General features: G+C 35.1%; 2 protein-coding genes across 3 annotated transcripts in view; both read right to left on the bottom strand.

Moving 5' to 3' along the window:
* LOC137393628 (netrin receptor UNC5C-like) overlaps nt 1-12,202 on the bottom strand; it is a 34,609-nt gene extending 22,407 nt beyond the window's left edge. Inside the window, exon 1 of one of the 2 annotated variants that reach the window (XM_068080276.1) lies at nt 12,056-12,202. In XM_068080276.1, the coding sequence (XP_067936377.1) occupies nt 12,056-12,152 (97 nt within the window). In that variant the 5' untranslated portion in view covers nt 12,153-12,202. Of the gene's footprint in view, nt 1-424; nt 646-12,055 lie in introns of those variants that run through there. The other variant, XM_068080268.1, reaches the window with a different exon arrangement.
* A 1,028-nt stretch (nt 12,203-13,230) lies between these two features.
* Nucleotides 13,231-27,562, bottom strand: LOC137401935 (sperm-tail PG-rich repeat-containing protein 2-like). Its single transcript, XM_068088411.1, has 11 exons — nt 27,542-27,562; nt 27,280-27,407; nt 26,503-26,624; nt 26,084-26,215; nt 25,396-25,551; nt 24,574-24,804; nt 22,091-22,364; nt 21,363-21,622; nt 19,388-19,571; nt 15,552-15,673; nt 13,231-14,203 (listed from the first exon to the last, which is right to left on the bottom strand). Exons 2-11 carry the CDS (start codon nt 27,395-27,397, stop codon nt 14,075-14,077), a joined length of 1,728 nt encoding a protein of 575 aa, XP_067944512.1. The 5' UTR covers nt 27,398-27,407; nt 27,542-27,562; the 3' UTR covers nt 13,231-14,074.
* Between the last annotated feature and the right edge of the window lie 331 nt (nt 27,563-27,893).

Here is a 27,893-nt window from a genome sequence, read left to right as displayed (position 1 = left end):
TAGCTACATTATGACAACATTGTAGCTACATGTCATCATTATAGCTACAATGATGACATATATCTACATTAACTACAGTGCAGCTATATAGCTACATTATGACATCATTGTAGCTATAGGTCATCATTATAGCTACAATGATGACATATAGCTACATTAACTACAGTGCAGCTGTATAGCTACATTATGACAATATTGTAGCTACAGGTCATCATTATAGCTACATTGATGACATATATCTACATTAATAAAGTGATAAGTGGTTGGTTTGAATATAAAAGACAGTATCAGAAGTTCATGTAATTTAACCTACGGAATAATGTTTCTACATGACTTTACGAGTGCTGCAGAAGGTACCACCCTACTAATAACTTACTACTATTAGGTACATTCACACATATCTTCTATCTATTCATGCTCTTACCGTTGCCATCTAACAAACTCGCCGGTGCCGTACCTTCATTACTATCCTGTGCAAAGACTTGACAGAGAGTCAGAGTAAGGCAGAAATATTTGACAAGTGTATATCCTAGCATGTCAAAATCTAGTTCGTTTCTTGCCAAAGTCCATAGTATTTTGATGCTGCAGTTGCATTCGGTCAGTCATGAAACTTGTTGTTGTATAGTCCTGTGAAGTTATATTCTGTCGGTATCTCTACTTACGCCACACTGAACTTAAGTTTACCAACTCATGCTTGTCTAGCTTCATCACACAACAATGTGATCATCACAACCTTCATTCATTCCATCTAATAATTACTCAGCACGGGCTTTAGCATTAGCCAATGAGCTTTTAGAAAAGTTGAGGTCGAGAGGTCATTACGGTTGATCGGTGAACAAGGCGCCTGCAGAGACGCACGATTCAGGTACACCTCGGTATTGGTTCTCATCACACTTGACTGCTGAAGTACCACTGACAGACCCGTAATAAGCCACTCTCTCAACAAAGGCATCCTTTTCATCTAACTTAATATCCCTTTCCACAAATTTATGTTCTTTCAATTACGTATTGTCTATTATTTGACTTTGGTATCTCGCAAACATCTGTTCTCATCTTTTCATGTGACACCTTGTGACAGGAAGTGAGATATAAATTATAAATTCCTTACTAGGTCACAAATAACGAAATCTAAAGTTTGCGCTCTTTAAAGAGCTGCCAGAGCTAGAGACAGAGCATAATTTTATCAATAGCATTTTGTTATTTGTGAATGTTTTAATTTTGTTTAGGCTTTTAAAATTTATTAAAACATACTAACATATACATATGCTTAAAATTTACACGAGTGCCTATTATTATTTTAAAGTAAACAAATTAATGTTAGGGCGACAGCATTCCTACTGAATGGGGAAACCTTAGAGCCATTATGGTGCCATAGTCCAGCACTTTCAATTTATTCTCTGACAACAGTAGGCAGCTGCTCAACATCTGCATTTATTTACTAATAAACAATATTGATTAGCTACAAAGGCAGCACTGGCAGCCTTTAAATTATCGCTACAACTTATATTATTTCGATGCTAGTATTTCCAATCATTATTATTTATTATTGCGCGCTGACTCAAGGATGTTATATAATCATGTTGTTCTTTAAGTCCGGCTCCTGTTTACATACTAGCATTAGACCGCTGAGCACTGGCGCATAAATCAAATCCGTGTTTGAACATAAGCCTAGCAAAGCCTCTTTGTTTGCTTATTCATTGAATTGAAATTAAGTTAACAACGGCGAAAGGGTGTAACTAAAACACTGCTTAATATTGTACAAAGAAGTTTTGGTCATCCATTAGGCCTCTGGTCTTGCCTCAACTCCCCTCAGTTGACTATCAGTCAATTATGCTAATTAAATTGGTATAACTATATATGTTATAATTTATTAAAATAATTGACTTAAACATGGTCTAACCGCAAGACCAGCTAGTATTCGTATTCGAGTCTGCAGTACTAACCGCAATAAGCCTGCCAGGTAACCTTGTAAGCTTCCCGCAAGGGATAAATTAGTATAATCCTTGCTGTTCCTACTTTTTATGCAGACGCTGCGCACTTGAGCAAAGTTTCCTGTCCTAAGGCCAGACGAATGAAAGTTTGTGTAAAACATAGACATACAAATATGACTGCTGAGATAAATAGGCGGCTTACTGTAGTCATGCTAGTTATAGTCCAGAATCATGCTAGTGTGTACCATTTGCTTGTGTTGTAGACGCTGCTGGCATGAGATGAGAACAGCAATGCTTGTAACTCCTATTATAAGCAGCCCTTGCTAGTCAGCAGTTGTGTCGCCTTTATGCTTATGACTAGCTGACATTTCACAGCTTCTATGCCATGTTATCAGGTGATCAACAGAGCAGAGGAATTCTCAAAATTGTGCCGAGATTGAAAGTACATCACTATAAAATATAAATACCGTCCGAACAATTTTAAAAAATGTAGTTATTCGGTCTATTGGGCCTAAGCTACTTTTGGGATTACAGTTTTGTATTATTTGCAGTTTTAAAAAGTCCTGTCAGCCCATCATGGTCTTTTCGACAAAAGCAATTAATTTGACTCAAACGTTTTCTGCTGCCCGATAAGTCTTGTTTCACTTATTATTGTTTTAAGTAACTAGCGCAAGCGAAGAAAGCGAAATAATTCTACTGAACAAAAATTCTAAGTTTTTGAAGCATGTTATGAGCTCCCGAAATAAATTAATGTCATCAGAGAATTCAGGAAAAGTTCTCATAACCTAGTAACAAACTCGTAAGTATTTCTACTTAATAAGATTTGTTGAAAGTATCAAGTGTATATATATATATATATATATATATATATATATATATATATATATATATATATATATATATATATCAGACAGATAGAAAGATATCTGTCTATCTACCTGTCTGAAAAATATATCAGTAAAAAAGATAGATATATACATTTATGTATATATAGTATATAAATATATGTATATATAGTATATATGTATATGTAATATATGTATATATAGTATATAGGTATACGTAATATATGCACATATATAGTATATAAGTATATATAATATATGTATATATAGTATATAGGTATATGTAATATATGTATACATATAGTATACAAGTATATGTAATATATCTATATATAGTATATACGTATACATGTAATATATCTATATATATAGTATACAAGTATATGTAATATATCTATATATAGTATTTAGTATATAAGTATATGTAACATATGTATATATAGTATATGTAATATATGTATACATAGTATATGAAATATATGTATATAGTATATATGGAGATATATTATAATTTAGTATAACATAATATGATATACAATAAAGGTTATATTTTAAGCACTTACGTATATACTTAGATATATCCTTCTTTACAATCTGATAAATATACATTTGTAAAGTAGCTCAGAATCTGGGGAGTTTAATAAAACTCTTCTTAATCCTGTAGACATCTATAATGTACATTCGTAATAGTATATTAGAAACATCTAAGTAGACTTTGGACTAAATCATTTAGAGTTGAAAGCATTATTAGCTCTGAAATTGCCACAACAACTGCATTATAACAAACATGGGCGAACATATAAGATATGTGATTGGCTGCTAAGAGTATGCTGCAGACGTGTATTTAACTCAGCGTCAACGCTTACTGCTGGTTTCACCTGTAACCTGAGCCTCTTTCAATCAGCCTTCGTTTACCCGAGATGCTCAACCAAACAAATTCCATAGTTTGCAGGCTTATCAAACTTTAATAAGATGTTTAACCTCGACATAAAAAGCCTATAGACATTATGTTTTATTTATGAACACATGTTTGTTTAAATTAAGACAAAAAAGGTCAGTCAGTTATAATAGTTGCTTCACTGGCATGTCCAACTTCGATTCATTCGCAGTAAATATAATAACACACACAACAATTCAATTCGCTTAATTCAAAATCTTGTGCCATTGTGTGCTTCTATAACGTCAACCACTGCACTCGGGCGGCATTGCCTTAAATCTTATCACGCAATGAATCAGTACACTTGAGGGTCACTTGTTTTCAAAGAATAATATCTTTTTCCTTTGTGGCAGGTGAAAAATTTCTTCTTATTGATAGTTGATGCAGGTCGACTAACCTAAAAGCTAATCGACTAGATTATGTTTCAAATGCAAGTCTTTGTTTACCGCCACACAAAATACACTTGCCATTTTTTTAAAACTTTTTGCTTAACATTTGCATATCATGAATTTAGGTTTTGACAGTAATTGCACTACAAACATACTATTCGCAAAACCAGATGTTTATTATTTGGAGTTACTTTACCTTGTTATATAGTTAGACAACTCCAGATTCCATTTGTACATGTCAATCTTGCGTTTATTTATTAGTCACAGTGGATTAATATATTTTTTAGCAAGAAAAAATTGAGTGTAGATCAAAACTGTGCACTGTTAGATTATGCATATGCAATATTATACACAGATAACTTACTAGGATCATAGAAATATTTGCTTTAACAAATTTTGAATTTAAGTATAGCAATAAAGCAAAAAATAAATATATGTACAATAAAACTACCAAACAAGACTATATTGCAAAAATGATCAGTGCCTATTTTAAAAAAGTAGTCATAGGCATTCTATAATACATAAATCTATGAAATTCTAGCTAATTTCAGAAAATTAAAAAAATTGTGTCAAATATCAACAAACTAGCTTTTTTAAAGCAGCAATTTCTTTGTTTTTATTACTAGTAATGCATATCCCATACCTATGCATTACTTCTATAAAAGCCAAGACAGCTCTCAAATAAAACTCACACAAACTCACACAGCTCACACAAAAACTGTGTGGACAGTGTCCACATATTACTACACATAATTTATGTCCACACTGGGATATAAATTAGAAGCAAGTTGTGTTCACTTTAAACTTTGCGAAACATCCACAGTCCTAATCGTTTGCAAGAAACTATAAAAAGTTACAACTCCTGAAACATTCTTCAGCATACAAAACATTTGTTAGGTTAATCTGGAGTTGCCTTATACACACCATGGAAGTACAACTCCAGAAAGATTTCAACTTCGTTTTCTCAAATTATTTTGTGTTACATTCTAGTCATGAAAAGAATAAAGTTTCTTTTTAGCAAGATTTTACAAAAAGCTTTTAACTCTCTTAAGTGTAAGTCGCATATAAGTGATACAGCGATTCATTCATAGAACTTTAAAACTCAAACATCAAAAACGTTTTTACAATTATCCTTTTAGCAATTTGCTGTTGGGAATTCCAGCTGTTAGCAGAAAAGTTCCAAACTAATAATTAACATGAAAAATTCCTTTTATTAGTTACTATATTGATTATATTGGAATATCTAGTGCAAAAAATCATTGCCATATCTCCTGTTAATGTGATACCCAATATTATCTACGCAATGTGAGTTGTGAGACAAACATGAATAAAAAAAGGCTATGATCTTTATGTTACTCGATGATGCAAACGAGATTATGGCATATATTTTAAAAGACCAAACAGGTTTACAACAAATCAATGATTAGTGGCTGATCACAAACCTTATTCTTATATATTTCAGCAAAATTGATAAACTGTTTTTTTATTGTTTAAAAAATCTTGCATTGGAGGCGAAAAAATATGGTGGAATAGGAAAATTTATATGGCATAAATGAAATACCGCAGTAACAAATTCAGTTTTGCTGAATCATTTAATTTCTGCTCATCATTAATTACAAATTCCGTAAAAATTCTCTTACTTTACTTTTGTATAAGGATATATAGAATATAGATGTATGGTTCTATGGATAAATACATCTATGGATTTATGGATCTATGGAGCCATAATAAGATATACAGATATATAGATATATGAATAAATAAATATATAGATATATAGACTTACAGATAATAGAAAAAACTATTAAGAAGAAAGTAAACTTTCAGTAATAGCGCTATTACTGAAAGTTTACTTTCTTCTTAATATTTTTTTATTATTTTTTACTCCACTTACTATCTTTTATGTTTTTAGTGTAGAGTTCTCTTTATATATGCTTTTGCACCTGCTTTTAGTTACTACAGATATATAGATATATAAATATATAGATAAATATATAAATATGAATATATGACTAAATGGATATGAATAAAGTTATATTTATGAAAGCATATTTTGATAAAAGATTATTGATATATCGACTTAAAAGAGGCGATTAGGGTTATATTTATTTGAATATTTTGGTTATATCAAAGTGTTTCTATATTTGATAGCCTGCTCAGTACTGCTTTTACATCTCACTCTCTTTTCATTTCAGCTTGTTTAACAACATATTGAATCATTCACATTTATTTATTCATGATGTTTGGCGTAATAAAACATTTGGTGGAAATATTTTGCTATCTATGAGAATATTTTCCTATTGTTTGACAAATTTTAATCCAGTTTAGTCATTTTCAAATTGACAAGCCAAATGTTCAATTTTTCATCAGAGTTTTTCAGCCGTGTCTGACTCAGCCTTAACAAACAACATCATCTCTTCAGCTAACCTTTTATCCTAGTGCTTGAATATAATGTCAAGGACAATGGCAGCCATCATCAAGTTGAATAATCACCAATCTTGAAAGCTTGTCACGACACGCAAACTTGAAAACTCTAGTTAATTATTTTACGAATTTACAGCTGACAATAGAATACCGGATTGAATGCCGACAAAGGTTTGCATGTCAAAATTTTAGTCTCCTTTCATACAAATACGCATTTCCCTAGTGTTAGAGGGCTGAGAGGCTGGCTATGGCAGATATGTTGAAAAGCAGCCTCACAATAGCAGCACAGCGGTGTATAGGTTTGCGTTTGTGTGCCAAGCAGATGGTAGCACGATAAATCCAAACCAAGAGGTTTGTAATAAGGTTTCTGGACACCTAGCAATAAAGGATTAATAAATGTTTGTTGTATACCTTTACATAATCACATAGGTTATAGCAGAGGTTCATGCGTTTAGATAGCAGATCTGGTTAGCCAAGAATTCATAAATTACTCCTTTTTTGGGTTATTTTAATAAATTAATATTCAAGTCTATAGTAAATAGCAAACTAAAATAAAAACCATATAATGTGTTTTACTTAAATTGATAAATATTGATAACTGCTACAAGAGCATTAATTTTTATTACAATTGTTTTTATTATGGTCGTTGTGGAAAATATTCAGATTTAAAGAAAGAAATTTATAAAACAAGCCTTTGTGATTTGGTTTGTCAATGTACTTTTCTAGTTGTTAAAAAAAGCTGAAAGATACCGTAGATAAAATAGTTATGACCTTATATCCTGTTGAATTAGTGTAAAATTGCAACTATTTTGAGACTAAGCAGTGAACATTTACACAATAGCATGAGGATAAAACTCCAAATTGTATTTACTGTTTAAAAACAAATAGTCAACTGCGACTCAGAAATAAAGGCTTACGAAGGTTACATCAAACTTGTTAAGTTAAATATATTTTTACTCCTTTAAATCTTTTTTATCCATCAACATTAACATGATATAAAATTTATGGCGGAGTGGTTTGTTGCAAAGAGGAGACTATCCTTGTGAGTGCGGGTTATGGATGCTATACTGAAAGATTATAAGTCAAAACTCTTCAGTGAATCAGAGGTTTTGCTTTAGCGAAGAGGCTTGTTTTCATGAACTCCAGTTCCCAATGTTCCCCTCAACCAAATGTTCTCCTAAATAAGCCACTAAAACTCGTAGAAGTTGCACTTTATCTCTTGTAACTTAAAATACATAATTATGCGCCATGTGCAGAAGTTTGACATGAAAACTGGTTTTGTTGTACATTTTTTCAACCCCCAACACCATCTTTTTGCGCTATGACTAACTTTTATTATTATTCTTACTATTGTTGACATGAACCACAATGGCTAATTTCTTACACACACATACGCACGCATGTGAGCGCATGTGCACTCTATCTGTAGGGAGGAATGCAATTGTTTCCTTGACTCCTGATTTGAAAAAAAGGATATCAGTGATCTTGTACAGTAATATTTGTCAGCCAACCAGTTTTGGTGCTGTGATGCTGTTATACATGTTATTTGTATCAGAGAGGATATTATTAATCTTATTTTTATATTCATACTAATGTTGTTCATTTTCTACTCTAGTTTGCAACATTTTATTTTAATGTTATATCTGACTGGCTCAGCCTTCCTTTATCTTCTCTCCTCTCTCCCTCCCTCCCTCTCTTTCTCTCCCTCTCTCTCTTTCTCCCTCTCTCTCCCTCTCTCTCCCTCTTCTCTCTCTCTATCTCTCTCTCTCTATCTCTCTCTCTATCTCTCTCTCTCTCTCTCTCTCTCTCTCTCTCTCTCTTTCTCTCCCTCCTTCCCTCCCTCCCTCCCTTCCTCCCTCCCTCTCTCTCTCTCTCTCTCTCTCTCTTTCCCTTTCTCTTTCCCTCTCTCTTTCCCTCTCTCTTTCCCTCTCTCTTTCCCTCTCTCTTTCCCTCTCTCTTCCCTTGTTTTCTCTGTCTCCCTCATCCTTGTTTTTCCCTTCACGCCTTTCCCCATAAACCATCTCTCGTGTTCAAGCCCTGTAGACACTTTAGTCCTAATGATATTCATAAGAGGAGAAAAGAGACAACTAGCCATATTATAGATAACTCATCTAATACATGTCAAGTCTCTTCAAGTTCTACTTTTCAATTCAATAAACTTGTTATGAATAAATCAAGTTTGCTTAACTCTTCATCGGTATCCCAAGTTCCCAGTTACTATGAGCAGAGCGGTAATTTTACACCCTGTGCGCTCATTAGTGCGCCTACGTGGACACCAAACATCAATATTATATAGAGCGCACTCTCAGCTCAAAGTGCAGTGTTATGGCTTTGACATCACAACTTATTTTTTGTGACCAGCCTGAAAACTACATTATATGCGTTTAGCAATTTTGCCAGTGTTGTTACGAATAAAAAACTTTTGCAAGCATGTTGTTATCATAATCTAAATAACTTGTAGCACCATAGACAAAACAAAGATTCAAGGCTGAAGTCATTGACGTATTTACTTTGTCAAAAGATGTAATGTTATCTAACTAAAATGAATTCTCCTTTTCCAGTTCCTATATTGTTGCTAAAAGGTTAGCAATGGTTTGCACAAATTATTGTGTCATGTACCAATATTGTAAGGGATAATAGCCTAATATGCTAAAATTTCAACCATCTTTACTATAATGAGAGCCATGTACGCCCGTGCATCTGTCTAAAGCCACCGCTAGAAGTTGGAAAAAACATAACATCGTATGGGATTCGAACACATGTTTGTTATTGACATCTACTTCCTGTTTGTTAGACTACACCTTCAACCTTATAAATTAATAGACATGTATTCATATACCAAACGCTAGATTTATATTTTTACCACCTTTCTTGACTTAAACCAAATAAGTGCAAGTGAGCACAACTCCACTTAGAGACCAAGTGGTTGTTACATTAGAACACAGAACACAAATTATTATATTTTTTCCTTTTTCTCAAAAGAGTTCTTGTCTAAAGATGCATGTATTTCTGTTTTATCTTAGATTCTTTGAAGCTTGTACTCAAACCAGCCAACTTCAACATTGATAAATTAGTAAAATGGATTTTGAATACATTATTTTTGGGACGCAATTAATTGTATAAAATACAAATGACAAAATGACTCCGGAAATCTATGTAGTTTTAGAAAATCTATTGTAGCAATCTAGAAAATCTTTGCCAGAACAATTATCTCTGATGACAAGGTTGTTCTGGAGACTGTCCACTCAAGCAGCACTGCACTCCTATCTTGTTGGTCAAATGTTATGCTTTCGACACAAGTGTCAAACAAACCTGGGACCAAACGGCTACCACGCAGTGATAATATAATGTGATCCGGCTTCCTGTTAGGAGCCTTCCTTCGCCATTCTAGACAATCACCTAAATTAACTCTGATACATCTAGCCCCAATCACAAGGTAATTTGATGATGAATATTTGTTAACGATACCACATATCCATGGCTATCATGGTAACACACTGTCAAGCACAGCATTCGAGTGGTAAACTTGCAAGTACTGTCTTTTCTCGTAAATCCAACTTGTTTACATAAACAGATATTTTTGTGATCGACAAGACAAATGATTAAAATGGCTTCACATTTGTAGCTTGCGAAATTACCAGCCCCCATGCTAATCAGCGAGGCTCGCCGACATAATTGCTCCAGAGAAGTAAACAAACTTCAAAGGGTTATGGTTACACTCTTAAAGAATTTTATTTCTCCGTAGTTGCCTGAGATTTTATATCTCACTCTTGTTATCAGAGGATCATCTAGGTTTAATTCTACTCATAGCCCATAATTACGAGCTTGATCAAACTGCCGGAGCTTATATCTATATTTATATATCAACCCTTGCATCTTATGGTGGTCTCCCTTGCGAGAGAGACAGTGTCGCCAGACCATAACTAGTGGGTTAGTTGCCGCCAACTTACATAACCACAGTAAGTACATATTTGAGATCTGTCCCATCACTTTGTCTGAGCCATCATGTCTCTGGCTACACCCGTGTCTGCAGATGGTATGTCACGCTTTTAGATCTAATGCTTTCTCATGTGTATTAGCTGAGAGTTTCTCACTCTGATTCCAGGGGATTTACCTCAATAGGTTTTGAGAACTGAGTTAAGATGCAATGAAGGTAACACCTAATTAGGTACTTGTTGGTACCTTTAGAGATGCAACTAAATTGAAGTTATTAAAAACAAACTTGTTAATGAAACAATTGGGTAGTAAAAATTAAGCCCTAGATTCAAAGAGCTTTGTAATCGTTGAAAGATGATCTGGAGTTCACAGGCTAGTGGTATGCAAGTCTATTTCTATGTAGCGCTAGAAGAATCCTCAATGTCCTCAATAGCCTCGGTTTGCATAAAAGAAGTTTACAACTATTAAAAACTTATTTGATTGGTTGACAGTTTTCTCCAGACTAACACAGTATGGTACTAATGCTAGCTGCCACCGTTGCTTTTAGCGGAATCTTTCTTTTACGTTTGCGTCATGATCTTTACTCTTAACTTATGAGGAACTTATAATGGTTTTATATCTTTCTGTCGCCATTTGCTCCTTAAAAGTTTTATTTTTAGACTAAAGATGGCCACCTTCAGCAGCGTTACGAAGGCTTAGACAGTTACTATGCAGATAAATAGATCTATGAGGAGTGAGATTTAAAGGATTATAACTGATAGCGCGCAGAGTATCTATTTGTCTATGATAAAAAGCTTTATATAATATTATCTATAAACAAATGCTCACATTATTTTAAAACTTGCAGACCCGCACTGCGAGGTAGTCACATCAACTAGTAGTTGTATTTTAGACGGCAAGATCAGAGAGCCATTGCTGTGTGTTTAATGTAGTACTCAACAGGCATGGCTGTATTGTATGCATACTGGGAGGCTGCACGGAGCTTCTCATGCAAGACTCAAATTAATCGGTCTCTGTTCATGAAATGTTTACGGAATGCTGAAAGATACACATGTTCATTATAGGGCATGGAACATTGCTGTTTCTTTTAAGCAAAAAGTTCGCACTTGTCCAAAACATGTGCTATAGAACGCCATTCAAAATCCTTCAATATTCAAGTCAAATTTTCATAGCCACCTAATTTAGCCCGAGCTTTTAACTAACCAATCATTATAGAGTGACATCATTGTATGCGGTCCAAACAAATGGTTGAGTTGAAGCAAAGGTTAAAGTTTACACCTCAAAACCATAAAACTTTTAATTACGTCGTATTCGATACTTTTGTATTTAAAACTTCTTGCTCTTATAGAACGCAATACTACCAGTTTTATGAAAATAGCAGCTCATAGCAGACTCACTCAACAGGTTGCCCATGACAATACTTTGGGTAACGCTAGAGAAATGTTGAAAGAGTATAGTACATCTTTAAATATTCCAGTATTGCTCTTATTTCGCATGACCTTTTTGGACTCAAATATTTTGCCCGACATTTCCTTAACTGCAAAGAACCGCACTCTATCAGTTGTGAGACTATGTGGTCGACAAGTAACTTACCTTTACGCTTTCCATTTTTCTTACTCTGCACTTCCTGGGAAGAGATGACGAGCAGCACCATCAGCAAAATATATCCAGCATTGTTTAACCATGACATCTTCTATAAGAACGGTAATATCACTCTTTCTACAGCCACCACACCATTACACTCTCTGCAGCTCCTTCCAAGACAAACAATAGCCAAATATGAATGTCTTATATGATAACTCTATCTCTTCGCTTTCTTGCAGAAACACTGACAGACCATCAACTAAATGCAATAAAAGCAACTTATTCTCTTAATAACAACAATTCCATGTGATATTTCATCTCCGCTGAATGAGCCGACAGTTGAATGATTAGCCAATAAGAAGAGGTATGGCGAGTCAATAGATAATTAGCTACCCCAATTGGTCAACAAGTTTTACATTGTATAGATTATAGAGGCATTGCTTTTGAATAGAGATCAAGACAGTCGGTGAGTGCAGTATTCCATAGATTAATTGTATACAGAGAGAATGATAATAAAACACTCAAGCGGATTAACTTTCATCGTCACTGATCAATCACGACATTTTGTTTCTCTTTGGTTATGATAGTCGGATGGTTGGCCCATGAGATCACCCAAAGTCCTATGCTAAAATATACGCTTCCTAGTGAACTGGCAGTCCTGTGCGCTGTAAGAGATCTTCATGTGTAATAAGTATACGCATAGTTATTTCATGGTGTAGCAAGGTAATTGAGGGACTCAGTTGGTAGTGTGGGTGGCTGAAAATCTGAACATTTGGGTTCAATTCTTATATGGTGGAATTTCTTTGTTAATGCTCTTAGAGCAGCTTCGGACAGACATGGCTCTTATTATAGTAAAAATTTTGAAAATATTTTTTAATCAAATTGAACAAGGTTGAGAAGAAACCCTTTCATTGAAGCATGTTAGTTCATAGTGTACAATGGAGTGTTATGCCATTTTTGGCTTATATTGGTTTGAACTGCATTTTGGCAACTCACTGCCAATAACGGGTTATGTAGTTCCATAACTTGTTGAAAATTTTACCACAAATCAAGTTTAATTATGTTTCAATTTTACACTATATAAAGAGCTTGCAAAACTTGAGCTTTCAAATATATTTGTTTCATCAGATATTGTTGTTTGCTTTCTGTCTTTCTTTATTATAGACATCAAAATTTTACAGGTAAATTATAAATAAATATTATACTATATACATGTACACGCACATTTGAGCAGAGCATTTATAATAAAATCTGTGAAGATATGACATAATCTAATAGACAACTAATACATCACAGTGCACTAAACTTTGACTGACATCACTATGAGAAGTTAAAAAACATCAAATGTTTTACTGATGCAAGTAAGTTCAGATCTGGTGCTCTCGAGTGCAGTGGGATCAAGTATATAACCTGCTCAGTCGTTCTCAAGATAACACCCAACTATCAGATTCAAGCTATCACACGTATATTTACTGTGCGGTATTGTATAACAAGTGCTCTGACTTGTTAAGCACCTGCAAACGGCTGTCATCTCGCTTATAGTCGTGACAAGTCGTGAAACAACTGTATAAAAATGGAATTAAGAGGAGGTAGAAGATAGAATGTAACAGCAGATGTCTCCTGTCAAGTTTAATGCTTGTGGCACGTAGCGAGTCACTCCCCGCTCAGCTATGCGGGCCAAAATGACAAAGACTAACTCGATATCTGATTAAGATGGTGATTAGCGCCGACTCTTCTATTTCTAGGTCCTGGTGGTCCAATAAATATTTTATTACATCAAATCTATGTGGTCAGTGGTTTGTAAGAGAATAAATTACAGGCCCTCGTAAAATCTGTTTTAATAACAAAATAATTGAAGAGTCGGGTGCCTCTTAATGAGATACAATCAGGTTCCTATCCAAACCCCTTGTTTGCGAGTACGGGTGGTATTTTATGTATCCCATTGTCTGCGCATAGTTGGTGTATGGAATGTGGGCTAATGGATCCAACCATGCCATTAGCGAGTGTTTCGTTGACTGGTATCTGCTGTTATATTCCGAGCAAGAATGCTTGCTGCCCTTTGATTGGCTGACTACCCTGAATCCGCTGCGTGATTGGATTATTCAAGGTAGCATTGAATGTACCTTTGAGGACTGTGTCTTGTATAAGCGGTGAATACTACAAGAAATAGAATACCACATACTGTAATATCATACAATATAATATAATACAAATTAATATCATATAACAATATGTAACATCATACCATATAATATCATACCATATAACATCACACAATGCAAAATTAATATAATTAAACCAACGTGATACATCAGAATAAGGGTGAAAAATTGTTCAAAAAAGTTGAACGAAATAATTATGCCAATTTTATTCATTCTTAAAATTTTTTAGCATATTAAACTTTTCACACCTTGAAAAGTTTTCTCCAATGCTTATTTTTGTGCAAAATCTTGATAAACACAAATAAAATCAAATATAATTGTAACAATGCTTTCCTACAGTTTGAAATTGTCTAAACTGTTAAAGCGCTTATGAAGCATATCTCTAGTAATATAAATTTAAAAAGCTTACAACAAAACAATGATTGATAACGTTTTTAAACGCTTTAAAGCGGAGCACCTCCTAACTTTTAAAGGAATGTTCTAGAAAGAGCACAACTCTTCCGCTAAACACACCCTTGAAACATGCCACAGACTAAACTCTGAGCCATACTGTTGCTATATGCCAAGAGAAAACATGGTTTATTATCTACGCTGTCGACATTTATATATATAAAACTTTCGCTGTTCATCTAAAGCAAATAATATCCTCTGGTAAGATATTTACACTTAATTTTAGAGTGCATCAATTATTATGTCCCCAAGACTAGACACTTTTTTAAAGACTCGTGGATTAAAAAAATTGAACAAACAATGAATCCTTATAGGAAAATCAGAGAAATTGTGGGGGTGATATATTTAAATATTTTGCTGCATGTTATTGCGAAACAACATGGCAGCTGGTTTCCATACCCTGAGCCGCCCATGATTAAAGTATGTGAGAATATTTGAGCTGATATAACTAACAATGTGACCGAAATATGACTGACTGTATCTACATAAATCAAATATACATTTACAATAAGAAAAACTAACAATAAAACAATGTGTACTCGACTCTTGAAATGGACACGGGCTCTTGATGGTCGAAAGACGTCGCAAAAACCTAGCTAAAATTTCAATGCTTGAATGGATGATATATAGATAACATTTTTCCCTTATTCCGCCGTATCACCCGTATCATCTCTCACAAAATAGCTTGATGAATAAAAATAAAACGCTCGCTCATTCATGTGAATCGTTCCTGTAATAGCAGATCTCTTATCATCCTGCGAGGAGTCAACAGTTACAGATGCTTAGCGATGCTAACTGTAAGACTAGACCTATGAATCATTATCTAGACAGCTCATCGCACGCAGCCTAGATTAATACCTTCAGTCAGCCATACATCGACCATATAATCTCACCTCATAGGTTCCCGGGCCAGGCACATCCTCCTTTGACAAGTCCCTAAATCTCCTCTCCTTGTACACAAGTTTGCCTCCCTTGTCATCAATAGCCTTTACATTGGGATCATACGCTGCCGGACCTATGATAGAAGAGGGTTTGCGTTATTCATGACAGTTAAGAGGGATATGGGCAATGACAAACAAGGTTGGTTGTCATTGGCATTGTCTTTCTCTTCAGACACAACTTTCCACTTTTTATATTTTTATTTATTTCTTTTAACCTTTTATCTTTACATGTTTTTTTCAATAAAACTCTAATTCACTTCTTAAACCTTGTGGCTCCTGCAATCCCTACCTTCCTCAAACCATCATCGCATCCTATATTTTTTATGACTAAGTTTCCCTACTTTGTAACAGGTTTTTCTCTGTATGTTTTACTTCTCCCTAAACTTCAGTTTGTCACCTTTCTGGTTTTCCTCTCCCTCATCCTTTCTGTCACATTTTCTCAGTTATATCTCACTCCCTAAATATTCTAGTCATGCCATATTCGCAACCTGTTCTTCTTTTCCTCGATCACTCTCACCCAGACAAGTGACACTGTCTTGTCATCATATCAGGTGACTCCACCAAGGAAATGCTTATCAGCTTGGCTATGATTATCCCCTACAAACATTGCCTAGTCCAAAAAGCTAATCTCAACTCCCGTGCAAGTGTCTTCCCGGCAGCCTGTGTTCCCACGCTGATGCGTCAGCAATAACATATTTCATTTCCAAATTTTTAGTAAAAAATGGCAGCATGAAACTGTGTCTTGTCTCCTTTTAACCTTGATTATTTTACATTTGCATGTACCTAACCAAGACATAATTCTAACTTCATCAGGACCTGTTCAATAAGAAAAACTTGACCTTCAACCTGCCCACGTATTAAATAAAGTATCGATAGTTCGAAATGCACCAACAGAATGTCTTAAGAAGGTTGGCCCCAGCTCCGCGTAGTAAATAGGTTCCCATATTTTTATCAGGCAGCACGCCTGCTGGAACCAAAAAGTAATGCCACAAACTAACATCAACAACTCCAGCTAAGCACCTATAGATATTATTTCTACAAGACCACCAACCACTTGTTCAATAATGGGATGAAAAGCGTTGTATTGTAAACTCGCGTTAGTGGTCAGAAATTGGATAAATACCACCGCACACCACCGGTATATCCTTTGATTCATTCAGCACGCGAGCGTATTACAACTAACCACAATTGCAGCGTTTAGTTCCATATATAGATCACGGTTATTCTAAATATCAAGCCTTCCACAGCAATGTGAACATGTGAGAAATCATCTTCTTTTAGAAAAAGAGTTATTGCTTGTAATTAGGTACTCAGAAAAACGTCGTTGCGTGATTACCACTTTAAGGATGCTTATGAATTCTCATGGGACTCTCCGCGCGTGCTGCGATAAAACACAGCTAGCATTTTTAAAATAGGCCCCTAACAGACCCAATCATTCAATGCTTTGCTTGGGAGCTGCTTGACCTTTTTATGGACTTGGTCAACTTTACATTAATCAGACATGGCCCAGTGTGAGACCTGATCAGATTGGACAGAACGATGTTTGTACGTTAATTTAACCCTCTGAGCACCAGCTTCACATCTATACTTCTATGATAGCTTTACCTGCTATGATAGCTTTACCTGCTATGATAGCTTTACCTGCTATCATATTTTTCTACACGCTTAATTGAATATGAACTTGCACTAAATTTTTGTAGATTATATCATAAAGTATCGACATTTTCCCTCATTTGCGATTGTTGTTGATGTTTGCGATAATCTGACTGCCAGGATGTTTCAAGGTTAAAATCGAGAAAACTTGATGGCGGTTAAAATGCTCGGAAGAAAAATATGTGTAAAATGACATCACTGGTTGCTAGAGTTGACATCGGCTATTACATTGAAGTTGCAGCGTTACGGGTCTCTATTCTGTCGGTCTCTTTGCAACTATAGATGTCACAATCGCACTTTCGCCTGATCTGAGAGTTTTAACCGCGATCAAGTTTTGTCAATTTTAATCTTGAAACATCCTGGCAATCAGACAACCTCAAACATTAAAAACAATCGCAAATGATAGAAAAATAGCGATATTTTCTGATAAAATTTAACAAAATTTTGTCTAAGTTTATCTTTAATATTAAACAAGTAAAACATGAGTTTGAAGTCTGTACTTTAGGTGCTGCCTGTTTCATGAGGCAGCACTGTTACAACTGAACTAGACCATCACAAAAAGAAACATTCATTTCATCAAAGGTTTACATTATCCATCTAGTTTAGAGCGGACTTCAAAACAGACAGCTTCACAAGATTTACAACCTATTAAATATCAACATTTACGAACACAAAATCATTTTATTATCAAAGAACATTCGGCTGACACGCTGCCATCCACACGTAGCGCAGATCAGACCCGTCTTGCTCACAGAATGTTTACAAGCAAACAATAAAGCTATGTAAGCAAGGATATCGTGTTCTACACGTCCGAGCAGTTTATGCATACGCGGTAACACTAGAAGTGATCAGGCACTTCTCTAGCCGCGTATCTGGGGTGAGCCCAGCCGCTCCCAATCGGCATATCTGTTGACGCAGCTCTCAATATAATCCCCACTTAGCTCTGCTTTAGTTTATCGTTAAACCTCATCTAAACGTCTTGTCTATTATAGGCCGGCTGTAATATCTCTCTCTATTGCAGAATCTATTGCTCTCTTTAACGTCAAAAACTTATAATGTGAAACAACATCTTAGGTTGATAATGATATGTTATTCTTGCTGCGTAAAGTCAGCATAATTGAAACAAAAGCTACACGGATAAAATTTAAACAACTGAATGCAAAGTTATAGATTGATTTAAAAATCAATTTTCAACACTGTATAGTTTAGAAAGAATTTTAAAAAATGGCTCGATTGATTACCATTGCTGCTAATTAGTCCCATGTGCCAGTCAGCGAGGGTCAACGATTTCTTTCTGATAATCCTTTAAACTGTCGAAGCAATGCTCGGAGGTCGAAAATAAGTTTGAAAGTTCAAACTGCTAAGTATTCAGTTTCAGCCAATCTCGGTATTTACTAAAACTTGAATACTGCTATTTTATCATGCAAATTTGATATACTTATGTTATTTTAGCAAATCTATACTTTTTTAACCCAAATAATTTTGTTCAATATAAAGTCACCTACATGATGGTGAAAACCAAAAACACGATAGAGACGCAGGATTCAGCCCAGTTAAGCAACGGCGTTGTGATTTCATGACAATTTTTTTACAAAGCAGCAACAGTCACTACTAGTGAAGAGACATGTGTCTCCTAAAATCAAACATCAAGGATAACGAAAGAACAATTCTTTTATAAACAGCTGGCTCATGTTGCCAAGCAGTGTAGCATTTATCAGCAAGAAGGGAGGCTTTAGTTACAGAAGTAATTGCGAGCAGCTATGCCTGCCAATTAACTTGAGACAAAGACCAGGCGAAGGACGTTCCTTAAAAAGACGAGCAACGGCTAGAAGACATTTAATATCACCCGTAGATATGCTTTTCAGGCCTTAAATTATGAAAGACTGTGATAAATGCAATTATCAGTATTTTCTGGTATTTAAAATTTACCCAAAGGTCAACATAAATGTGGCAAAAGACGTACGAGAATAAGTCGGTTAGCAACTGCTGTGCCACTCCGAAATGATCAGTAACTTCTTTTGTTAGAAAAGAGAAAAAGGCTAACGTTACTGCTCTAGTATGCATATATGACTCTCTGACACGCACACGACACTCACCATTCACTCAATGTGAGGGTATAACATATGCCTACGTACTTGGATTAACAGCGTCAGGTTTCCTGATTTGAATGTCACGAGGTGGTGCAAAACGAGATGAAGAAGTAGCGAATGCTTCCTTTCTTTTTGCCGCGGTCTCGTTTCTAGGAGGAGCTGGATCTTTTCTGAGTTGCGACTGTCTGTAGGACATGTCGACATCATAAGAACCAGGAGGAGGCACGGCCTACAACATGTGATAATAACATACAGCCGCAGTATGTCACAGTTTCCTAAATATGGCACAGCCTTCAACAGAATAATTGTGACAGGTCATATCATTTTCAATACAAATGAAGCTGGACCACAAAAGTGTTTTTTAGCCCTATGTAATAGAAAAATTTCTCAGCTTTTTAAAACTGTTTTCGGGATTGAAATCGAAGCAATTTAACCTGAGATACAGCTTTTTATCGAAGGTGGTGTTGGTCAATATGGTAAACACAAAAAAACTTAAAAATTTGTCTTCAAAGATGATGGATTTGTTGATGTTTAGGAAGGTCGTAGCAACCATACGCTACAAGCATTACATTGTCATGAATGTTGGAAAAGACTTGGTTTCACTAAAGTCTAAGAAGCCATATTGACAATTTTCACTTTGGAAGCCCATTGTACACTATATGAAATGCCTCATTTGTATTGAAAATGATATGACCTGTCACGTATTCATCCACTTTTTGATCCATGCAAACTATGCTTAAAGACATATTTGGAACTCTGTCTGGTTTATCTCGCTATTTTTCATAACGAAGCTTTCATTTTTATCTGACAGACCAAAAATAGCTTGATATCTTTTAACACTTAAAGCAAACAGAAAGTTTCCTTCCTCTGTCTGAATACCAATCATCCTAAATAAGTTCATAGCTGGCTGGCATGAGAGTCAACATTTTTATGTTCCATCTTGTTATAGCGTATGAGAATTATAAATGGTTATTATGCAAATCTAGTGGCGTGGATGCTTGCCTGCAACGGATCGGTGCCAGCAGTGGGATAAAGAAAGCAAAGCACTCAAGAGGATAAAAATCGAAACAGGTGAATGATGCCGTTGTAGTGTTTGCAATACTCGACTAAGTGTATAGCCATCTAGTCTGCAATACTCTGACATCATCTTTACGCTTTGACGATAAGTCGTAACTTTATGTCCGATCTTTAACGATTCTTTATGCACATATACAAGAAACTGAGGCTAGGCTATCATGTAAAACATTGTGCTCGTGAAGGATCTTTGTTTTGATAATGTATAGACAACGAATGCTCGTGCATAATTAAGCCCACCATTGGCCCTTCATAAGCCTCTTACAGTATAAACGAGCCCTCCAATCTAAAGCTTTATCGTCAACACAAGTCATATGCCAAATACGCTTTGTTTACATAGTTAGGACTTTTTTGTTGTGGGCTGGTGGTAGACAGGTAATTTTTTGCTGCGTGTCACTAAAGCCCCAGATATGTAGAAAGGCAGTGTATATTTTTATTTGATAATGTTTATGCGTCGGAGACGATGGCCCCTGTCAAAGATTAATCAAAAGAAGTAACAATATTTTTATTTAAAATTCTCAGTGTAAGCAAATAAGTCGAGGACAACTGTTTGTGAGTTGGCATACCCTTGTCACACGTTGTTGGGTCCAGAACTAAGCGGGGCGAGAAGTGAACGAGTTTGCACTCGTGTGGAGCCTCGCAGTGCTTGCCTGCACCTTGCCAAGTGGATTTAAGCCTTTCAACATAACCAACTAAAGATAAAATTATTGTTTTATAAGCAACAGTGCTCATAGCGACTCTCCTAATCAAAACGCGTTTAAGAAATAGCCCAGGATCTTATCTATAGCTGGCAAGATGAATAACTTTATTTAAAGGGTCTTATCTGGTTTAAATAATACTATTTCTAATTGAGCGGCCAATCTTCTGAGTCACCTTAACCGCAGACAAACAGTTTAAAGCTGTATGTCTAGGTAGTTACCAATCTAAACTTTGGTTACCAGCTCACCTTAGCCTCTACATCTTCATGCACTCTATTAGAAAGAGAGGAGAAAACTCCCATCGGTTGGCCTCGTTTGAGTTCGGCCGTTGTTTTTGTTGCTTCCTTTACGGCATAGTGAGCAGGGCCCGGTAGATAGTAATCATCTCTTTTCACCATAGCGTTTATTCTTGCAGACGTTGTGCCAAATACACCGCGTCTCGTGCTCTCTATGTACGCTTTTTTCATGCTTTCTTGCCCGATTCCTACCTTGTTGTATGCTCCAGGACCTGCAAAATGAAAAGCGGTAATAGGCGATGATGAAGAGAGGACAACTTCAAAAGGTAGTCATAAAAGGAAAACTGGCAAATAATATGTTTCATGTTATAGTCCTCATGAATATGCATAGCTAATCTTTCAAATATATTAACTTTTTCAAATAAATTTTTTTTAACTTGTTTTTAACACAGAAAGTTATTTATGCAAAGTGAAGGCAGCAAATGCAAATGCTTTTTGACAGCTAATCAAAAGGAAATACATTTGATGCAATAATAATAGAAAAGTAACTATAAACCAAACACCAAACAAGCAAGTAACGCAAACAAGTAAGATGAGCCAGCAAGCCATTTTAGGAATTGTCTATCCATTTGAGTAGTAACATCTTAGCTTGATTTTCAGGCTGAACTCCATCATGTTTAACACTGCTGACACAATACATATAATAATAGAAACTCACACGCGAACATAACTCTACAAACCTGGGGTTTTCCTTGTATGATGTGTAGGAGCAAATCTAACAGCCGTTTGTCCGAACGGACTTCGTTTTAACCCCGTTATTTTCTTAAGCGAGCCTAAAGCAGTTCTAGGATCATTATATGTGCCTGGTGCAGGTATCGCATTCTTGTTAGCCCCAAATCTTCTGGACTGTGAAAGGAAAGGAGGATGCTCTACCTCTATCCCTTCCTGGTTGAGTTTTTTGACTTCAGGATCAAATCCACTATTAATGTCATATCTCCCAGGGCCTGGAACTGACTGAAATAACAACTATTCTGAATACATGTATTTAGCATATTAAACAGGAGTTGTCCTTCTTGTTGCAGCAGGTATTGTAGTTAGACATTGCTGCATGCGAGATGAGAAGGTAAACAAATGACATCATAGACTTAAGCAGACTAGGGTTTACTTGGTATCAAGTGTGCATGATTCAGCCCCTTGACTCAGTTATAAGAATATGACATATTAATTGAAGGCAGCAACTGTTTATGCTATTTGCTGCCTGAAATTATAATGAGACTGGTAGAAATGATTCAACAGAAAAGTGTTTTATCAATAGATGTAACATCAATAGATGTAACATCAATAGATGTAACTACCCTTAATAGATGTAACTACCATCAATAGATGTAACTACCATCAATAGATGTAACTACTATCAATAGATGTAACTACCATCAATAAATGTAACTACACCTGGAGTAACTATTTCTCCATCTCTATTTTTCAAGAAGTTCAGAGAGCCTAATCTTTCTCCTGGCAGCCTATGTACTTATATACAAATTATGAATTTGACGGTTGCTGGCACTCAATGGAAAGCAAATGTTTGGGCAACAAAATAATAACAACTACATGTATATAAAATGATGATGCAAATGTATAAATTCACTATCTAAATAAATTACATAAACCAACAGCCTATATAAGTTATATCATCCTCCCAACATCTGTAACTGTAATTAGCAACTGACATGACACAATTGCTAATATTCTTTGAAAAAAGTTAAAGTTATTGCATGGCTCGAATATCAAAACTTTACAAAATAAAAACTATAAAGATTTTAACAATTGTTAGTAACCATTACTATTAAAATAATAGAAAAGTAATGAGTAATATAAACAGAAAACTCAGGTATTGTACAGATTTGACAGCTGATAAAGGTACTAAATTACTAATATGACAGGTACGATTATGAAAGCTTCAACCTAGACACAACTTGACTCCTGCAGATGCCAAGCATGAACTTGACTCTCGTTACGATCTTATCTATAAACTTATAAACACATTCTTTTACTGTTACTAACAGAGACCCTCATCTGATGCCATCACAGACAGATGCTACAGTCAGGAATAACTAAATGCTTTGATCCAATGCTAATTCTCAAATATGTGGAAATCTTTAAAAAAATTCTGATAGCTATGTGAGACACAAACTTTAGACATTTTTTGCGAGTTCTTAGGCCGACCTACCGGCTATTATGCACACCGGAATTGGCGGATGAGTATACAAACTCGCCCCTCATTACTCAAATTTTATATGTGAGAACATCTTAAAATGTTAAATAAAAGGCCCGTAACACCTTGTATGTACGTATACATTTTACAGAATAATTTTAATAATTATATTATATATTTGTATATATTATAAAAATAATATAAACTATATGTATTATATATTATAAATTATATTATATTTATTTTTAATTTTTTATGTATAATAACTGGTAACCAATTAATCGTGTAAACGGTGTTTTCAACAAAGATAAAATCAATCATTTAATAAAAATCTAATTTTAGACAGCGAACAGGTACCAGAAAGTACGGATAAAGATGAGTGCTTTAAATGTTTGCCTATGTTTTTCTATCTTGATGATATCATTAGGATCTTCCATATTGTAAGTAATGTTTTGTACTGACATAATATAGTATAAAAACTAATTAAAGGAACCATTTAGCTCAGTGACAAAATAATGATATTTCAATATAGCAAAAAAGACTACAAAAGCGTTATTTTACCAAGAGAAGTTGTGAGGGACCACAATTGACAGCATGCTCAACCAACCATCTGATGCGATCTACTAGGAAAGAGCAGACGGTTTAGTTATTAAGGAGTAGCCAGAACTCAATTTGGTCGTAAGTTGATTCTAACAAACCTTGTCTCATGCAGTCTTCTCTCTTTCCCCATCATATGTTTTATTGAAATTTTTTATTGCTAACCAGTTGTACAAACACGGGTTGAATTTATAAATTAAACTGTCAAGAAAACGGCTGAAAACCTACTAATCCTTCAATGTACTCTTATTAACTTAATGTGTCAATTGCTGTCAGCTAGATTGGTACCTTCCGAAGTCAAATATGGCATTAGCCATATCACCATTCAAAAGAATAGACAACTCCTAAAATGACATTCTCGCTCATCTTACATGCTTGTCTTGCTTCCTATGTGACTACCCAGTCATAACTCACCTTCTTCTCCTCCTCCTTGACTACCCACTCATGGTAGCGAGGAATCTTTGCATCAAATTTCTTGCTTCTGTCTTCATTCCTCAAGTTTAGATGCTCCATGCCAGTAGTTATATCGAGCTGAGGGTCATACTCCGCTGGCCCTGGTCCAGCCTTACCAGAGAAGTCTGTCCTCTTTGTGGAGTACTTGCCCCAATGAATTCCCTTGTAAGTTTCTGTTACTTTCGTATGGGGCTAAAGCAAAGCCAGCTAACTGGTCAGTTTATGACCTGTCAACATTTGCCACCACAATTTAGAATTGGCAAGTTTGAAAATGAATGCACCAACAGAATCGTCACATACCAGTTCATATTGCTAGTTTTCTCAGATCAGCCTCTTACAACCATATCAATGCATATTAGTTTAACTATATAAAGTACGACTATATCAACTTTTGCCTTCAGTAAACCTACTAAGTCTATTGAATCAAGGCTACTGTATTATAACAATTTTTTACAAATAGCCTGCCTCCAAAACACTAGAACATTTTCCAATTTAGAATATTGATAGGACAACTCTTGATAATCCAATATTTTGTTTTAATTTCATTTTACAATTTTTTGTTTAAAATACTGCATTATTATATATAAAATTTTACGAGTTGTCTACCTAACTACCTTAATCAAGATAACTTCTATGCAAAAATTATTAGTTCTATGATGAACAAGAGGGTATCTTTTTGAACGAAGGGCTATGATAAAAGAGTATTGCTTTTAGCATATCAGGTTACTTTTAAAATCCACGGCATTAGAACAATGATTTCTACAAGAAATGGTCGTAGCAAACCTTTTCTGCTGAGTAAAATGCAGGCCCGATACTCGTGTCTCGCTCAGGTGGATCTTGTCGTCGTAATGTTCCGTCCTCATTTTCTTCAAAACCATACGCTTGCCCGGGTGTGGGAATAGATGGTGCTTCTGGCTTCCTCACAATAACCAAACGCGCCTGCAATCCAACCATTGAGCAATACACACTAGGAATAATTTCTGAACAATGACAATCATTAGAGAAAATAGTGTTTACTAAATGCTGTCACATAATCAATACGTAGTCAATATATAATATGACATAGACCAATAACAAACATCTTTCACAGAAAGAAGCTTTTATAGTCCCAAGAAAACTTGTACTGTCATCTCAGGAGGCAGACCAACTGCGTTAACACTGTAGACCTTCGGTCTGATTAACATTGTATATATATAATATTTTATATGATGACATATATTGTTGGTATGATATATAATGTAGAAAGTTGTTCATTGATAATCCCAGCAATTTCAATGCCATTTCATAGATCTTAACCGATGAACTTAAAACTATTGCAATGTCAAACATTTTACTCATCTACTATCAACATTCGTCATCTCCTGCCGCAGTAGTGACTCCATTAGGTAGCTCTAGTATGTATAATCATGCATTTTATAACATGAATATTCACTTTTAAAACACAAATTCAATTTATATGCACTCTACTCACTCTACTTTCCGTTGGCGGTTTTTTTGACTTTCCGTTGACCTCTAAGTTTCTGAGCTGATACGCACCAGGGCCAGGAGTAAATGCTTCCTGTTCGACAAATCTAGAAGATGTGTTGGCGAGTGTAGAGCCACCCTAAAATAAAAGTATAGACATTCTCTATTTACAACATGCAACAAAATGAATGCTTAAAATTTTAGAGTATTTATACTATGTGTTTTTAAAAATTTTGAAAAAAAAGACAGTCTGTTTTTTGCTAGTCCTACCAACAATAAAAAAAATAACTGTAATATTAGCACCGTGATGTCAGAGAACTACAATACTAGAAACACAAGCTTCGCAAACTTGGTTAACCTAACAATGGCATTTTAGTAATAATATATATAGTGCGATGAGTGTAATTAAAAACATAGAGCACTCACTTTAACATGATCACGGATCATGTGATTGTCATACTGCCCAGGACCGGGTGCAGCAATAGAAGTATCATGAAGATTTATATGTGTGTCTCGACTTGTCATAGAAGAGAATGGCGCATAGCCATCTGAAATTAATCCGATATAGATAAAAATTTATGTAGTTTTAAAATTCTATTCACAGAAAAGCGTGCTTTGAAGCAAAATTTAACCTAATCAATGCTCTAGAAGAAAATAATAATTTTTAAATGGATACATAAGTAACACAACTTAGTATGTTTACAAGTATGGCAAAGTGCTTTTAGTTATAAACGTTGGTTGGCATAATCTACTTGCCATAACCATATAAACCACGAGAATTTTAGGGGTATAATCGAGTCATGACAAAAACTCAGAAGTGACTAAAAAGCCAACATAATGCTGATTTCTTCTGAAAGGTACTACGAAACTTTTTATTTTATAGGAGATGTATGGCTAACACTATCACAAATTGTTGGCGGTTTACTAACAGACCTGCCAACCCAAGAGTGGGGCAATGCGTGAAATTTGGTTTTGGGGCAATTGATGTATCAATGATAGTATATATGAAATTGTGGAAATTGGGACAAAAATCTCACGCATTTTCGTTTTTTTCTTTGGGGTGATTGCGTGAGTCTCACGCCCAATGCGTAAGAGTTAGCAGGTATGTTTACTAACTAATTTACATTTGAATTCTGAACTAAATAACGTCAACAGCAATTTATGTACCACGATATAATAAATCTTTAAACAAAGTTTACGGACCCGATCGTATCTTTGATTTGTCTGTAAGCTCCACATCATATGCTCCCGGACCAACATGAAGCCCTGTAGAACCAACTGGCTTGACAGTGGGTCTTACTGCTCGATCATACACTGACATTGCGTTTCCTCTACAAAAAATATCCACTAAGTGCTATATACCTGTATATCATTGGTGCTATAACGAGATTTATTCATGCATAATGTATTGGTCTTTATCTAAAAGCATGATTTATTGTATTTAATATAAAAATAACTAACTCACCGACTCGTTCTCTAATGCAAAATATACCTTCTTTATTTACATGCAGTTAACGATATTATAAATATTAAGAATAGTAGAATGTATTGTTTATGTTGCTAAGATAAAGAAAGATGGCCGTACACGTGGTAGGCTGTTAAAAAATACGTACACACGACGGGTTTTGAACTAATTTACCGTCACATATTAGGGAGCATAAAATACAAAACGTCAATCGTACACGCGATTCCGTTCTAGTTGTTTTTATAATCAACATTTCTAAGCATAGATGTGTAAAAACTTCTGTACATTTGATTTCCGCGCTATAGAGTTATCATGGTTAAAAATAGGTTTGGAGAATTATTCCCTCCTCGAT

The sequence above is a fragment of the Watersipora subatra genome, chromosome 1 (genome assembly GCF_963576615.1).
Source record: "Watersipora subatra chromosome 1, tzWatSuba1.1, whole genome shotgun sequence".
NCBI classification, from domain to species: domain Eukaryota; kingdom Metazoa; phylum Bryozoa; class Gymnolaemata; order Cheilostomatida; family Watersiporidae; genus Watersipora; species Watersipora subatra.
The sequence above is the reverse complement of the archived record's forward strand: the minus strand, read 5'-3'. Positions and strand labels throughout refer to the sequence as shown.

Bases quoted from the DNA above. Each gene is read 5' to 3' on its own strand.
- LOC137401935 (XM_068088411.1), bottom strand. From the start codon at position 27,397: ATGTCAGTGTATGATCGAGCAGTAAGACCCACTGTCAAGCCAGTTGGT. The intron at 15,674-19,387 runs GTACGTAGGCAT...CTTCTATCATAG, and splicing joins ACCTGACGCTGTTAATCCAA to GTCCGGCAGCGTATGATCCC. The intron at 14,204-15,551 runs GTGAGATTATAT...TATTTCTTGTAG, and splicing joins CTGGCCCGGGAACCTATGAG to TATTCACCGCTTATACAAGA.